This window comes from Globicephala melas, chromosome 1 (genome assembly GCF_963455315.2).
Source record: "Globicephala melas chromosome 1, mGloMel1.2, whole genome shotgun sequence".
Taxonomy (NCBI): domain Eukaryota; kingdom Metazoa; phylum Chordata; class Mammalia; order Artiodactyla; family Delphinidae; genus Globicephala; species Globicephala melas.
Genome location: NC_083314.1, coordinates 4957239 through 4971579, shown reverse-complemented (window position 1 = coordinate 4971579; position 14341 = coordinate 4957239). Strand labels below are relative to the sequence as shown.

At 41.1% G+C, this 14341-nt stretch overlaps 1 protein-coding gene across 5 annotated transcripts in view; it reads left to right on the top strand.

The window, feature by feature from the left end:
- The window catches only part of CRB1 (crumbs cell polarity complex component 1), a 267605-nt gene that overhangs the window by 220760 nt on the left and 32504 nt on the right, over positions 1–14341 (top strand). For all 5 annotated transcript variants that reach the window (XR_009563008.1, XM_060294412.1, XM_060294325.1 and 2 more), the window contains 4 exons: positions 393–940; positions 2329–2494; positions 8219–9125; positions 11912–12040. Coding sequence is in view for 4 of the 5 variants with exons in the window: in XM_060294412.1 (XP_060150395.1) it covers positions 393–940; positions 2329–2494; positions 8219–9125; positions 11912–12040 (1750 nt within the window). In the remaining variant the exon portion in view is untranslated. The remainder of the gene's footprint in view (positions 1–392; positions 941–2328; positions 2495–8218; positions 9126–11911; positions 12041–14341) is intronic.

Below are 14341 nucleotides of genomic sequence, written 5' to 3'. Positions count from 1 at the left end.
TGTTGCAGGAAGAGCTCTTGCTTCCCAAATTTCTCCAAATCAAGTTGGAGTGCAGTAGTATCTGATATTCCATGTTTAAGCCCCACCTTTTTAGGGCAATGAGGAAGAGGTTCAAAAGTTTATCGGTGCAGAAATCTTCTCTTTCTCTTTGTGATCAGTGAACTTCAACTATAAACTATAAACCAAAATCTAGTTATTTTCAGAATAAAGTAAACTCAGAAGTTCAGAAAGTCAGGGATGACTTTTCAAATTGTCATTCTATTGAATAAGCCTGTCTTGAACTTTTAAAAATATGAATGTGCATATATGTATATATACATACATATATATATATATATATATGCATGTGTGTCTTCAGATGTTTCCTCTTTGTCTCTCCTCCTCTATTAAAGCGTATGTGGCAGGCAGATTTGGCCAAGATGACTCCACTGGATATGCGGCTTTCCATCTTGACAAGAGCTACGGAGAGGCCTTCACGCTCTCCATGTTTGTTCGAACACATCGTCCATCGGGCTTGCTCCTAGCTCTGGAAAATGACACTTGCCAATACATCCGTGTTTGGCTAGAGCATGGCAGACTAGCAATGCTAACTCCAGGTTCTCCCAAATCATTAGTAAAATTTGTTCTCAGCGATGGAAATGTCCACTTGATATCTTTGAAAATCAAGCCAAATAGAATCGAACTGTATCAGTCGTCACAAAACCTAGGATTTATTTCTGCTCCTACGTGGAGACTCCAAAGAGGAGATGTCCTCTACATTGGTGGACTGCCTGACAGGCAGGAGACTGAAGTTAATGGTGGATTCTTCAAAGGCTGTATTCAAGATATAAGGTTAAACAACGAAAATCTGGAATTCTTTCCAAATTCAACGAGCAACGCAGCCCAAGATGCAGTTCTTGTCAATGTGACCCAAGGCTGTCCCGGAGACAACCTGTGTGAGGTAGGATTATTCATACCAACTATGTCCATATTGTGTGCTAAAAGTTTCATTTTATTAAATAGATAATTTATTATAACTGTTCTTTGTATGTGAATATGGTGTTACTGACCCACTAGCTGTAGAATAATGCTTCATCCATACTTTCCCAGCAGGACTCGGGGATTTATGTTGAGCCATGAAAGTGTGGCCTTGATCTTATTGCCATTATGGTCCATTTAACCAACCAAAATAACTACGTCTTCTACAACCAAATGACTTAAGAATAATTGTATTTTAATTCCCAAATTCTTAATGGCATCCCAGAGGTTTAACTGAATTAATTCATTTTGAAGATACCATTAACTTTATCTTAAATGCCCACCTACCATTGTTTTGAACATCTACTAAGTCAATAAGGAAAAAAAATCTGAGAGGTAACTTCCTTCTGGGAGTTGGATTTGAAATTTTCTGTAATATAATTACTCAGAGCCCACGCTTTACTTTGTATATTTTGTATGCTCTTCTGAAAGCTACTTCAATACGTGAATTTGTCAGCTCTGCATGAGCTTTCAGAGGAAAAGAAGGAAAGGCATTTTATCTGTTGAACATTTATTGAGTTCCAACTATTGCCATGTACTGGGCTTGCTTCTAAATACATAAAAATGAATCATTGTAGCATTACTATAGGGGCACCTCCAATGTGCCAGGTGCGATTTTCCATGGATCAATCCATTTCATTCTGTGGAAGGACTACTGTGCAAAGCAGGCACTTTTATTCTCTCCATTGATTTTATTTACAGAAAAGGAAATTGGCGTTTAACAAGGTTGGGTCACTAGCCTAGATTACATGTTAACAGTGGAATGGGCATAAATAAAGACGGAGCTCTCAGAAATTCCTTTATCAATACTTCCGTTTTGAACACTTTGTGAGAAACCTTGTGAGAACTCAAATTATGATACAGTTCTGATTCAGAGGCAGAGCTGGAGGGGAGATGGTGTCACTCCTCTGGGGACCCAGAGGATCCAAGTACCAACTTCCCTGTTTGACTGTTGATAGAATCTTGGACAACGAAAGGGACCTCGGTTTCCTCACCAGTAAAAACAGGAGGAAAAGTCTCTAACTCAAACTATCATTAGTGACAGTGAAAGTGCATTTATAAATTACAGAGAATATAATTACACCTTTGAAAATCCTCCTTGTGCTACAGGAGATCAGTATTGTATATTTTTCTTTATTTCCCTTTTCCTCTCTCTCGATGGTAGCAGTAAGTTTTATTCTATTTATCAGCCAATGGATATAAAAAGTTCTAAATGTAAATATGTAGGAAATTAGCATTCACAGATTAACAGGGTCTTTTCCATATTTAGTTGCCGGCGCTTCTAATGCCTTTGACTCATTGTCTGCTCAGCCCAACCCCTGTCACAACGGAGGCATCTGCTACTCCCTGTGGGACGACTTCTCCTGCTCCTGCCCTGCAAACACAGCCGGGAAAGCTTGCCAGGAGGTTCGCTGGTGTGAACTCAGCCCGTGCCCTCCCCGGGCCCAATGCCAGGGGCTGCCTCGAGGATTTGAATGTAAGTGCACTTCAAACTTATCACCATCCAGTTCAGCTGGGCATTTCAGTTGTTCCATGAGTCAACCCAGAAAAAGAATACAGACAACTCCAGCTCAGCAGAGAAATGTGTGGCTGCTTCTCCCTGCGCGAGTAGTGGTATAACAAACCTAATGGGAGTGTAATAAGCCAGAGTAGCCTCATCCTGCCCCTGGGTTTCTGAGTGGGAAACGGCGGTCATAGCAGCACCAAGCCTAGATCCTTGATCATTTAAGACTAATTTCTAGAGAAAGAATTAACCGGGTGATTTTTGGCTTTTCTTTTCTTGTTACTGGCAATACAGAGTGAAAGTGCCAGTGTGAGCTCATTGTCATTGGTTAACTATGAGGCTTCTGGCAATTCATACGTCTCCATAATCTAAAACTTCCTCTGTAAGAAAAAGATAAAACGTCTACTTGATAAGTAGGTAACTATGGGTGTGTGTGTGATGATTATATGACCTCGTGTGTAGAGAGCCAAGCGCAGTAGGCACTCGATTGGTGTTGGCCATGAGTATTTCCCTCAATCTGAATGGTTTTCCTGCCCAGATTCAGTACTACTGAACACAATTTCCCAAATGTTAGCAATTTGAATACTATCTTTACAATTTTGACAGGTCTACGTGGTAGCCACACTATTATTTATAGTATGTCTTTTCTTCTAGTTCAAATAATGCACAGTTCAGTCTATAGCCAACCGTCTATGTTCGCACTCAATTCTAATCTCTTCCCCTTGTTCAAAGATTTTGCTTCTGAAATTTTTCTCTCACCCGCCAGCATCATCAGTTTTCCCCTCAGTATATAAACATACTGTCAAATTTACTCATTACAAACTATTTCCCTTGATATCCCTCCCATCCCCACCAGCTACCATCCCATGTTCCTGCTTCCTTTCTTAGTGGGAGAAACCCTTTAAGAGTTGTCCTCAATGTGCATCCGATGTCTTTCTGTCCAGTGTTCTTTCATCCCAGCAGTTAGCTCCCATGCACCATCACCATCTCTACCCTGAACTCCCTCAGCCCAGAGCTTCACAAGGGCCTCATCCCTCCATTCCCTTTTTTACCCAAGTGCCCTCTTCCCTGGCTTTACTTTTCCTCATGGCTCTAATCATCCTTGGATGTTTTGTTACACAGGTATTTGTTCACTTGTTCATCATCTTTTCCTTGATGGAATATAAGTTTCAAAAGGGAAGGAGATTTTCTGTCTGGTTTCCCACGTTACTCTTAGCACTTAGAATAGTGCCAAACATGTAGGAGGTTGTCAGTAAATATTTGTTAAATAAATATATATTTTTCTTCAATTTAGCTCAGTATTTTCACTTAACTGCTCTAGACTTAAATTACATTATCTGCATACAATTAAAAAAATACATAAAATACCTTGGAAAACACTGCACTAAAATAATGGTCTGGAGCTAGGCGTTGACTGACCTGAGGCCCAAATCAACAACCAAGCCCCAAAGTGACTGAGAATGAGAATACAGTTACTTTTATGTTTCTGTATTTTAAAATCATATATCAAAAAGGTATGTGAAATGTATTGCACAGTGTATATACTTGGGGGGCAGTTTCTAAAAGAATACACATACTCTTATGTTTCATATTTAAGAAATAATATGCTACACACATGAATAAAGCATGATGAATTTGCGTAAAGAATGAGATCAGGCCTCTAATATGACACAGAACTTTAATGGCACCTTTTCCATTTTTCTGCCCTCTGAATTGCTTGTTTAAAATAGTTTACTACTTATTAATTTTACTGTTAATCTTTTGACAGAAATACTAAAGTTCTCAGTCCCAGTTATATTCTACAATGGGGTTTAAATCACTTTGAACATTTTCACAGGGAAAAAAAGAATAGGGTTTCTACAAACAGTGGTGGTCCAAGAAGCATACCCTGGGTGCGCATTGCCCCCGTCTCCACGTAAAGGATTTGGATGCCCCACGTCAGAAAGGCATGAATGGCCTTCACTGCTGCTGCATGGCCACTACAGAAAGTGGAAAAAGTTGGCCTCTGACCTTTCAAAAAGTCTCAGTAACATTTTTTAAATTATGACTTATCTTAAGGGAGAAAATGTAAATTAGTAGGAGGGGTGAAATTTTCCTAACCGGTAGGTATAAACCCTAGCATTCACTTTTGCTATTTTGTATAATTGTCATTTGATGTGACCTCATGACACTATTGTATTTATTTCTAGGGAGATGTGTTGGGAAGATAGTTCTGCTAGAGTAACATACTCTTGAGAGTATAGCTCGTGCATTACCCCGAGTTTGCCCTTAGTACTTAATCATTTCTATCTCTGTATCCTATCCGAAAACAGACAATTAAAAACTACAACCCACCTTAGATACAGGTGTGTTTATTATGATAAAGTTCCCTGAAGAAAAGGCAAAGTATAAATGTTAACGTGCACTGCGGTTTTTACTCAGATCACAAGAAGTGATTTCCATGTGCTCAGTCGGTCAATGAAACTAGTTTATACAGCATGACAGACAGTATTCTTCCTTCAGGAGTTGGAGGGCTAATGAGATTTGTCATGTTAACATTTATTCAGAAACATGTAATGAGACACTTCTTGCTCTTTTCCTGCCTAATCCCAACCCCAAATTTGCTGGGAAAAAACACCACAGTCAAAAGCAATAAAATCAAGTGAAATGTTAATCCAGTCAAATGATACACTTGAATGATACCCTTGAATTTACTCCTGCTGTGGTTTCTAATCATTATCTCACTTTTCAGAATTAAGGATTGAGTTATTTTTATAGATTATTCATTTAGTAATATTTACTGAGCACCTGTTTTCTGCCAGGCAATGTTCCCTGCATCGGGTTCAGTGAGAACCTAGACAGAGAAGTTCCGTGATCTCGTAAAAGCTCATGTTCTAGTGAGGAGAGACAGACAAGGAACAAGTAGGAAAGTTAACAGTATAATTTCAAATAGCTACAAGATGCTATGAAGAAAATAAAGCTGAGTAATTAAAAAGAGAGTGGGTTGCGGGAGGGGGGGAAACATTTTCACTTGGATAGTTGGGGAAAGCATCTCGGAGGAGGTGACATCTGAGCGCATATTTTGTTGAGAAAGAGTCCGGTATGGGAAGATCGGGGGCCAATATCGTGTCTAAGCAACCGCAAATGTAAAAGGCCTGGTTTGGGAACAAGCTTGGCGTCTTCAAAAAATAGCAAGAAGTTTTTGTGGCTGTAGTACGTGCATGAGGAAGGGTGGCAGGAAATGGGATTGGAGAGTTAGGGGTCGGGTCACATAAACTCTGTCCGCCATGTTTAGGTTTTAGGAATCCTTTCTAAATGTGATGGTAACCGTGGAGGTGTTGAGCTAAGGCATGGTTGGTACATTGCTCTGCAGCGCAATAGAAGCCAGGACACTGAGAAGTGGTTGGAATAGGCTGTATAATAAAGTGTTCGAGGTTGGGTGTGGTGACCCACACATGAGGTAAAGACAGTGTCTTAAGGTCAATTTCTACTGAAAGCTGGAAGATAATGAGAATAGAGAATTGACTGCTGGATCAGTAACACAGAGGTCACCATGACCTTGACAAGAGCGGTTTCAGTGATGTGATGGGGAACAAGGCTGAAGGTATTAAAAAGAAAATGGGGGATGAGAAATTTGAGACAAGGTGAATCTAAAACTATGTGGAGAAGTTTTGCTGGAAAAGGAACTAGAGAAATAAGAAAGCAACAGGGTAGAGGGAGGTCAGGGTAGTGCTCTTGGGTCTTGCCTGTGTTTTTATTTTTTACGATTGGAGCAATTACAGCATATTCTTATGCTGATGGGAAGCAACAGAAAGGGAGGGAAAATGATGATGCAGAACAGAAAGAGATTACGTTTAGAAGTAATATCTAAAAAAGGTGAGAATGAAAGAGACCCAAGGCGTGACTGGGAGAGTTGCCCTTGGATGTGTGCTGGAGCACCTACAGTTTCCCACCTGAGTAGGGAAAACCCACAGTAGGAATACACGCACAGCACTGCTGACACCTGATATGCGGGGGTCCCCCCACCAAGCAATTCTGCTGCAGTAGCTGGGTGTCCTACGGGTCATCTCAATTTAATTCAACTCTGACACTATCCGCCCAGATATAGTGTCAGATCTCACAGGCTAAGGGCTCAGTCCCACTAGAAGACCCCCCACTGCACTTCAGATGCCAATCGCAAGCCCAGGTTGTCACCTGTGCTCCTGACCGATCAGCTATAAATCTGAGGCTCCCACGACCCCCGCCTCGGTTCAATTAATTTGCTAGAGCAGCTCACAGAACTCGGGGAAACCCTTAATTGTTTACCATTTTATCAAAGGATGTGATAAAGGTCCCAGATGAACAGCCAGATGAAGAGATACATAGGGCGAGGTCTGGGAGGGTCCCCAGTGTAGGAGATTATTTCCCGAGGAGTTGGGGTGCATGACCGTTCCAGTGTGGGTATGTTTAACAAGTTGGAAGCTCTCTGAACCCCATGCTTTTGGGATTTTATGGAGGCTTCCTTATGTAAGCATGACCAATTATTAACTCCATTTTCTGCACTCTTCCTTCTCTAGAGGATGGGCTGGGGCTGACAATTTCAAGCTTCTAATCATGACTTAGTCTTCCTGATGACCAGCCTGCATCCAGGCTCCACCTAGGAGCCCACCCAGAGTCGCTGTCTCATTAGAACAAAGATGCTCCCAGTGCAGTGCTCTTACCACTTAGGAATTTACCAGGGTTTTAGAAGCCCTGTGTCAGGAACCAGGGGCAGAGAACAGGAGATCTTTTTTCTATTATTGTACAGATAAGAATAAGGACAATGCATCCATTATAACAAATGGAAAGCAGAGTGGATCCAGATTTGTTAGGTTTACAGATTAGGTGGGAAACTGAAGCAGTTCTTCTTTCTCCTGTTTTCTCAGGAAAGTAAAAAAGGAGATCATAAACAGAAAGGGTTCGATATTTTAAGAGATAAAGCAAGCTGTGAACGAGTGATCTTGTGGAATTGGAAAAACAGTCTAATAGAAAAATGCAATAAGATTGCCCAAAAGTGCTGTGGTCCCATGTGGTCACATGTATGCGGGCGTATATTAGAGCAGAGGGTACGGTTGTATAATTTTGCCCAACCACAGGATGCTACTTGGAGTTAGGCACAGATTGGTGACTCCGCACATGACTGGAGTTTGCCAGGTAGTAAATCAGTCATTTAGAATGCTACTTTTAAGTGCCTCCCGGTCAGCTTACTCAGAAGCCAGACTCCACTGTTAATTAACTGTGTCACTTGAGGCCCAGCTTATAGCTAGACTTGTGAGTTCTTTGTGCTCGATTTCTTTATGTGCAAAACGGGTAACCAATGCTTTATTTGTGGGAGCAGCTGTAAAATAACATTAGAAGGTACTGCATTTCAGTGGAAAAGAAATAAATGATTTGGGTTTTGGCATCTGACCACCCAAGTTTGACATTCTGGCTTAATTATCTATTAGCCACTTGACTGTGAGAAAATTACTTAACCTCTGTGAGTCTCACTTTCTTCTTCTGTAAAATAGAGATGATAATAACAATGAACCTACATTCGAGAACTTCATATTAAAAATAATATAAAAGCGACTAACAGAGTGCCTAGCCTGTATCAAACAATCCATACATGACGGTAGTAACGTGATGATCATTAAAGGTACTTAGGCAAACATTACAGATTTAGTAAAGTTGCTGATTGGCGTTGCCTTCTCTCTTTAGGTATCGCAAATGCTGTTTTTAATGGACAAAGCAGTGAGATATTATTCAGGAGCAATGGGAATATTACCAGAGAACTCACCAATATCACATTTGGTTTCAGAACAAGGGACGCAAATGCGATCATATTGCACGCAGAGAAGGAGCCTGAATTCCTTAATATTAGCATTCGGGATTCCCAGTTATTATTTCAGCTGCAAAGTGGCAACAGTTTTTACATGCTGAGTCTGACAAGTCTGCAGTCAGTGAATGATGGTGCGTGGCACCAAGTGACTCTCTCCATGACAGATCCACGGGCCCAGGCTTCCAGGTGGCAAATGGAAGTGGACCAGCAAACACCTCTTGTGACCAGCGCAGTGGCTACTGGGAGTCTCAGCTTCCTGAAGGATGATATAAACATTTATGTGGGTGAGCGAGCTAGTGACAACACGCAGGGCCTGCGAGGGTGTCTAAGTACAATAGAAATCAGTGGCATTTATCTCTCTTACTTTGAAAATGTTCATGGTTTCATTAATAAACCTCAGGAGGAGCAGTTTCTCAAAATCTCTATACATCCAGTGGTTACTGGCTGTTTGCAGTTAAACGCCTGCAATTCCAACCCCTGCTTGCATGGAGGACATTGTGAAGACACGTACAGTTCTCATCACTGCACCTGTCCCGTGGGATGGTCAGGGGCACACTGTGAACTCGACATTGATGAATGCCTTTCAAACCCCTGTATCCATGGCAACTGCTCCGACAGAGTTGCCGGCTATCGCTGCAGGTGTGAGCCTGGCTACACCGGTGTGAACTGTGAATCAGATGTAGACAATTGCCAGAGTCACCTGTGTGCAAACGGGGCCACCTGCGTCAGTGACACCAGTGGCTATTCTTGCCGCTGTCCTGGAAATTTCACAGGAAAATTCTGCAGGTGAGCATAATATCCACATAAAGTGTGTTTCGAGCTGTGTTCTACATCTTCAAACTGGAAAGCTCTCCGCCCAGGTATGAACATACAGGCTGTGCTGAGCAGGGGGTGACAGTCAACGGCCATCACAGTTTGGTCTTGCAAAGACAGGATCTCACCTGCTGGCATGTTCTACAAAGAGGAAGGGCAGGGTTTGGACCAGACTTTGAGCAAAATGTTTTCTCAGTCATCTCTGTTAGAATGTCTCAGGAACTACAGCCCCAGAGTCTGACAGCCTTAAGGCCTCAGGAAACAAATACATTTACAACAAATGCAAGAGCTGAATTTTAGTATCGTTGGAGGAAGCATGACTCCTACCCCTAAGAGAATACTCTGGGGTATTTCAGGCAGGTAAACTCATAATTCTGAAAAGACTATGTTAAAGTATAATTTCAAAAGGGTGAAATCATGACTCTCAGAATGAACGTTTTGATGACTTTGTCATTAATTAATAAGGGAACCAGTAAGACAAAAATCAAAGTGTCAAAGGATAATCTAATCATATACATAAATATGTCCATATAATATATATACACACTTGTAAATAGGGATGAGGAAATGAATTTACCAATAAATGCAAAATTTTTTAATAGCCTATAGGGCAACAAAATTAGTACTTGAACCACACTATTTCTACAGTGTGACAATGGACTGTATCGCTTCAAATTCATTTGCACTTCAATGAACAAGATCCATTAGTATTACTATAATTTTCTACAACTTATAGAGTTGTGAACTAGCTTGGTAAAGAAAACCTGAGTCATACGCATTAGAAAAATCAGATAATCTTAGAGGGTCTTTTATATAACACCCAGCATTCCACTGAAAGAATACCCAGTGATCTCTTTTGCCCATTTCAAAGCATTTCACAGTTTTTTCTAAAACTATAAAGCTTAGTTCTGGCAGTCACATCCGTTTCATGTAATATAAATAGAAACAGGAATGAATATTTTCCTGCCAAGTCACACTGCTTTAGTATTTCTATGTAAGTAGAATTCATTATTGTTTTTATAACTTATACTTGTTTTGAATTCACTAAACAATTGAGTTGTTATAGGCACGTGAGGCGGTTATTTCTAGCAAGCAGTAGATTCCAGAATGTGGACAGGAAGGCCTGGAGTTGGCTGGCAGCCTGCAGACATTACACTAATTCAGAAATGGTACCTTAACTGGATGAATCTCCTAGTAGACAGAATAGGTAGCCACACCTGTAAGAAGATGTATTTGTCTCCATAACATTTATTGCTGTTCAGAGTCTGTGAAGGCATGACGCAGGGTTAGGTGCTGAGTGTTGACATTCCAATAAAATGTCACTTCTCATGAGTTAACCAACTCATTGGCCAACAGGTAATCTGAATGCTTAAAAGCAAAAGACATTCAGGATCAAAATTAATAGTACTGCCATGGTGACTTTGGATAAGTAAAATAAACAAATATGCCCCAGTAACCAGTGCTTCAGTATCTTTTCTGCCTAATTCATCAAAGTCACGTTTTCAAAGATTAAAGTTTTGATTCAAAAGTACTTTGTAATGAGGTTCAAAATTGTTTACTAAACATATGATGTATACAAAGCTTCATATTTGCATTGCTAGTTGACCTCTTTCAACGCTGGTTGACGCTTTTGGCTCCTTTGAAAAGTCCTTAGGATATTTTCTTTTCTTTTTTTTTTTTTTTACATCTTTATTGGAGTATAATTGCTTTACAATGGTGTGTTAGTTTCTGCTTTATAACAAAGTGAATCAGTTATACATATACATATGTTCCCATATCTCTTCCCTCTTGCATCTCCCTCCCTCCCCCGCTCCCTATCCCACCCCTCCAGGCGGTCACAAAGCACCGAGCTGATCTCCCTGTGCTATGCGGCTGCTTCCCACTAGCTATCCACCTTCCGTTTGGTTTAAAGTCGAATTGATTAGCTCTTGTCGGAAGAGACACATATAGACCGGTTTCTCCATATTAGCTGCAGCACGCACAGCAGGACAAATTAAATTCATCTGATATTTCCTGAATATTAACTATGTATCCAGTTCCATGCATAACATGCACAGTGGGTCGAAGGACCTGAACACCATAAAATCTTTTTAACCAGTCCCTTCACACCACTGGATTTTATCACACAGTAAAGTTCTGCTTAGCTTCTAACAATTTGTTCTGCCCCTTATAAGGATTCCTTAATATATACAGCTCTGTTGACAAACGAAAGAGCCAAGCTCAGAATTCACACGTGGTCACCACTGAGTGCCATGTACAAACCTCCTGGACAGCACATGGCTTGCATTCTGCTGAGCTGTGAGTTATTAGATGGGGGCAGCAAGTGTTGGCAGGGCAACTGGAGTTCAGCTGTGAAAGGCAATGGAGAAATCACATGAGGGCTTGGGTACCAGAGTCCTGTCCTTTCTTTCCTGGCCTTTATAGAGATGCAATTTTCCTCTGGCCCTAGCTATAGCAAGTTTCTTTCCAGCGCTAAATTTATTGCCACCCCCCACCCCCAGCATAGATCTTATCTCACGAATGAACACTGGGTAGCAGTGGAAGATGGATAGCCATGCTCCAAAACAGCGTAGCCCTCCAGCAGGAGCTGTGGACTGAGAAGGTGATTCTGGAACAAAACAGCACAGTTAAGCATTCGTGGCTCAGCCAGACTGAGTACCTAGTTAGTTTGGCATTGACTATATACATGAACTTTTCTAAAACGTTTTCATAAATGAAATGAGCAAGGTGAACAGTGTGGCTGTTACTTTTCTCTCTAGATACACCAGATTACCCTCAGCGGTCTGTGGGAATGAGAAGACCAACCTCACGTGCTATAACGGCGGCAACTGCACAGAGTTCCAGGGTGAAGTAAAATGTGTGTGCTGGCCAGGTTTCACTGGGGAATGGTGAGTCGCAGCAGAGCTTTATAGGAGAAAAGCCTGGGCTGAACAACAGCGAGATTATGCAAAGTTTATTTCTCCTCCAAATTTTCATCTCAGTTCCCATAGGAAAATCTGTGCTGAAATATAGGTCCGGACAGAGACAAACAATAAAAAAGAAGAAAAATTACAGTTTAGGTCAAAGTCAAGAACGCTTTTTTAGCCGAGACTTAACTGAGGAAATATGTCTTCGAAAACAGTAAAATGTGATATTGTTTTTTTAGAGGTACTTTTGGATGCGTGTTTCTGTCCCACTAACTCTAGTACGTGATGTAGACACAGTTGTTGGTGAAGGTAGAATGTAATAAACCTTAAAGATTGCCCCTAGAATTACCTTCAACCCTAAAAGTATACACACTTTATCCAGATGAATATACCTTTCCCAGAGAAACCCTTCAGCTCTGCTGTACCCAATGCCGGGATTGTCGGTATGGGGTTGATCGCTGGCTGGTTTCGGTCTGTGACTTGCTGAACATGCAGGCAAATTTGCATATGCATTTGACTGGCCAAGGTGAGGGCAAGTGCAAGAAGGTGCGTATTCCGTAGCTTTTATCGGATTCCCAAGGGGATCAATGTTCCCAGAATGGTAACAAACTGGGGCTCTACGAGGTAGAGATACTATAACAGCAGGTAACAGATACAGGTAGCCATTTTTTTCTAGTGCTATGCCAGGCACCGGACAAATTGTTATTATTGTTAGTGTTATTATTGTCTCTAATTGTTATTATTTCCATTTTGCATTTGTGTAAATGGAAGCCAAGAGGTTAAGTGACAGGTCAGGTGCCAATCCAGACACGTGCTGCTGCAAGGTCGCACTGCCTTCAAAGCCTCTGCTCACCTGTAGATGTGCTAGCATAAATGTATGACTAAATCTTTACTTGCAACACTTAAAAGAAAAGGGAAAGAGTTCTCCTCCATCTCATATATCATGCAGGGTAAGATAATACTGATCTCTGATCAAACTCCCTCTGAACAAATTAGATCAATTCAAGTCCAACACATTGGACAAAGAGATCTTGACTGAATTAATTTTCCCCAAAAGAGTAGTTAATAAAATAATGGGTATATTTTTGCACCACAACAACTAGAGTTTGGATTAATTTGAATTTTCTTTTTTTCAACCAGTTCTTTGGGCACCACAGAGATACAGCTCTTTTGTCACGTTTACAAAACAGCAGGCAATCTTGGCCACACCTGCATTTTTCCCTTCCGACATTCAATGATAGGGCTAGCTAGCTCTTGCCTTCATGGCTTGCTTTCAGTGGCTGGCTCGGCTTGCTTTCAGTGGCTGGCTCTAAGCGGCACAGGCAGTCCGAGTATCCATGTGCACGGAGTTGTGTAGCCTAGAGTCACGTTCCACTTTTCATTGCACCATATTATTAACCCAGAGACCATTCGGTTGGCCTCCAATCCCACATATATCAAAAACACTGCAAAGATTTTCTTATCCTAAAGTTTGAACAACACTTTAACTATATATTTAAGTGCTGGTTACTTCCAGCCTTCAATGTCACCATTTAATGCTTAATGGCACATTAATGTTTAATGGCCAATGCACAGAACTCACTCAAAGCCTTGGCTTATTTTTCTCCACTACTCACACCTTATTCCTATTTGCAACAAACATTTCCCTTTCCTCCAACGTTTATTTGTTTTTTAAAAAAAGGGAGGTATCTGGCATTTAAATTCAAATTTTTGACTTGAAATGTGGTAAGAAAAGGAAGCTCAGCATTTCTGTTCCTCTCCCAGGAGTCTTTTCATCCGGATAAACTTCTCTACTGAAAATGGATTTCTAAAATAGTGAACACATGTTCCATGGATTCTGTGCTTTCCCAGTCCTTCTCCATCATTAGTTAATTCACTGGATGCCAATGGATTTATTTGTTTTGATTTTCTACCTATTAATAACCTCTAATGAAAGCTCCAATAATGTTTATAATGATTGTGTGTATATTGTGCACTGTTCAGCTCAAAAGAGAAGTAGATAAGAAATAGAGAAAGAATAGCTGGAGGAAAGCTAGAAAATACTGGGCAGTCTCCCAAGGCCTGGGGGGATGTGACTTCCATAAAGTCCAAAGATATTGAAAAGCTGTCCTCTAACAAATTGCCTTCTCTTCTGTCGGGTTAGACCTCCAGCTCTGTGCTGTCACCCTGGCAGGTTGTACATGATGGATGCTGTGAACACTCTGGCCCACCCAGGGCAGGGAGTACTTGGCAGGCTCCCTCGAGCTGCCGAGTTATGCTCCGGTCTAATCAGAGGAGTCTCCT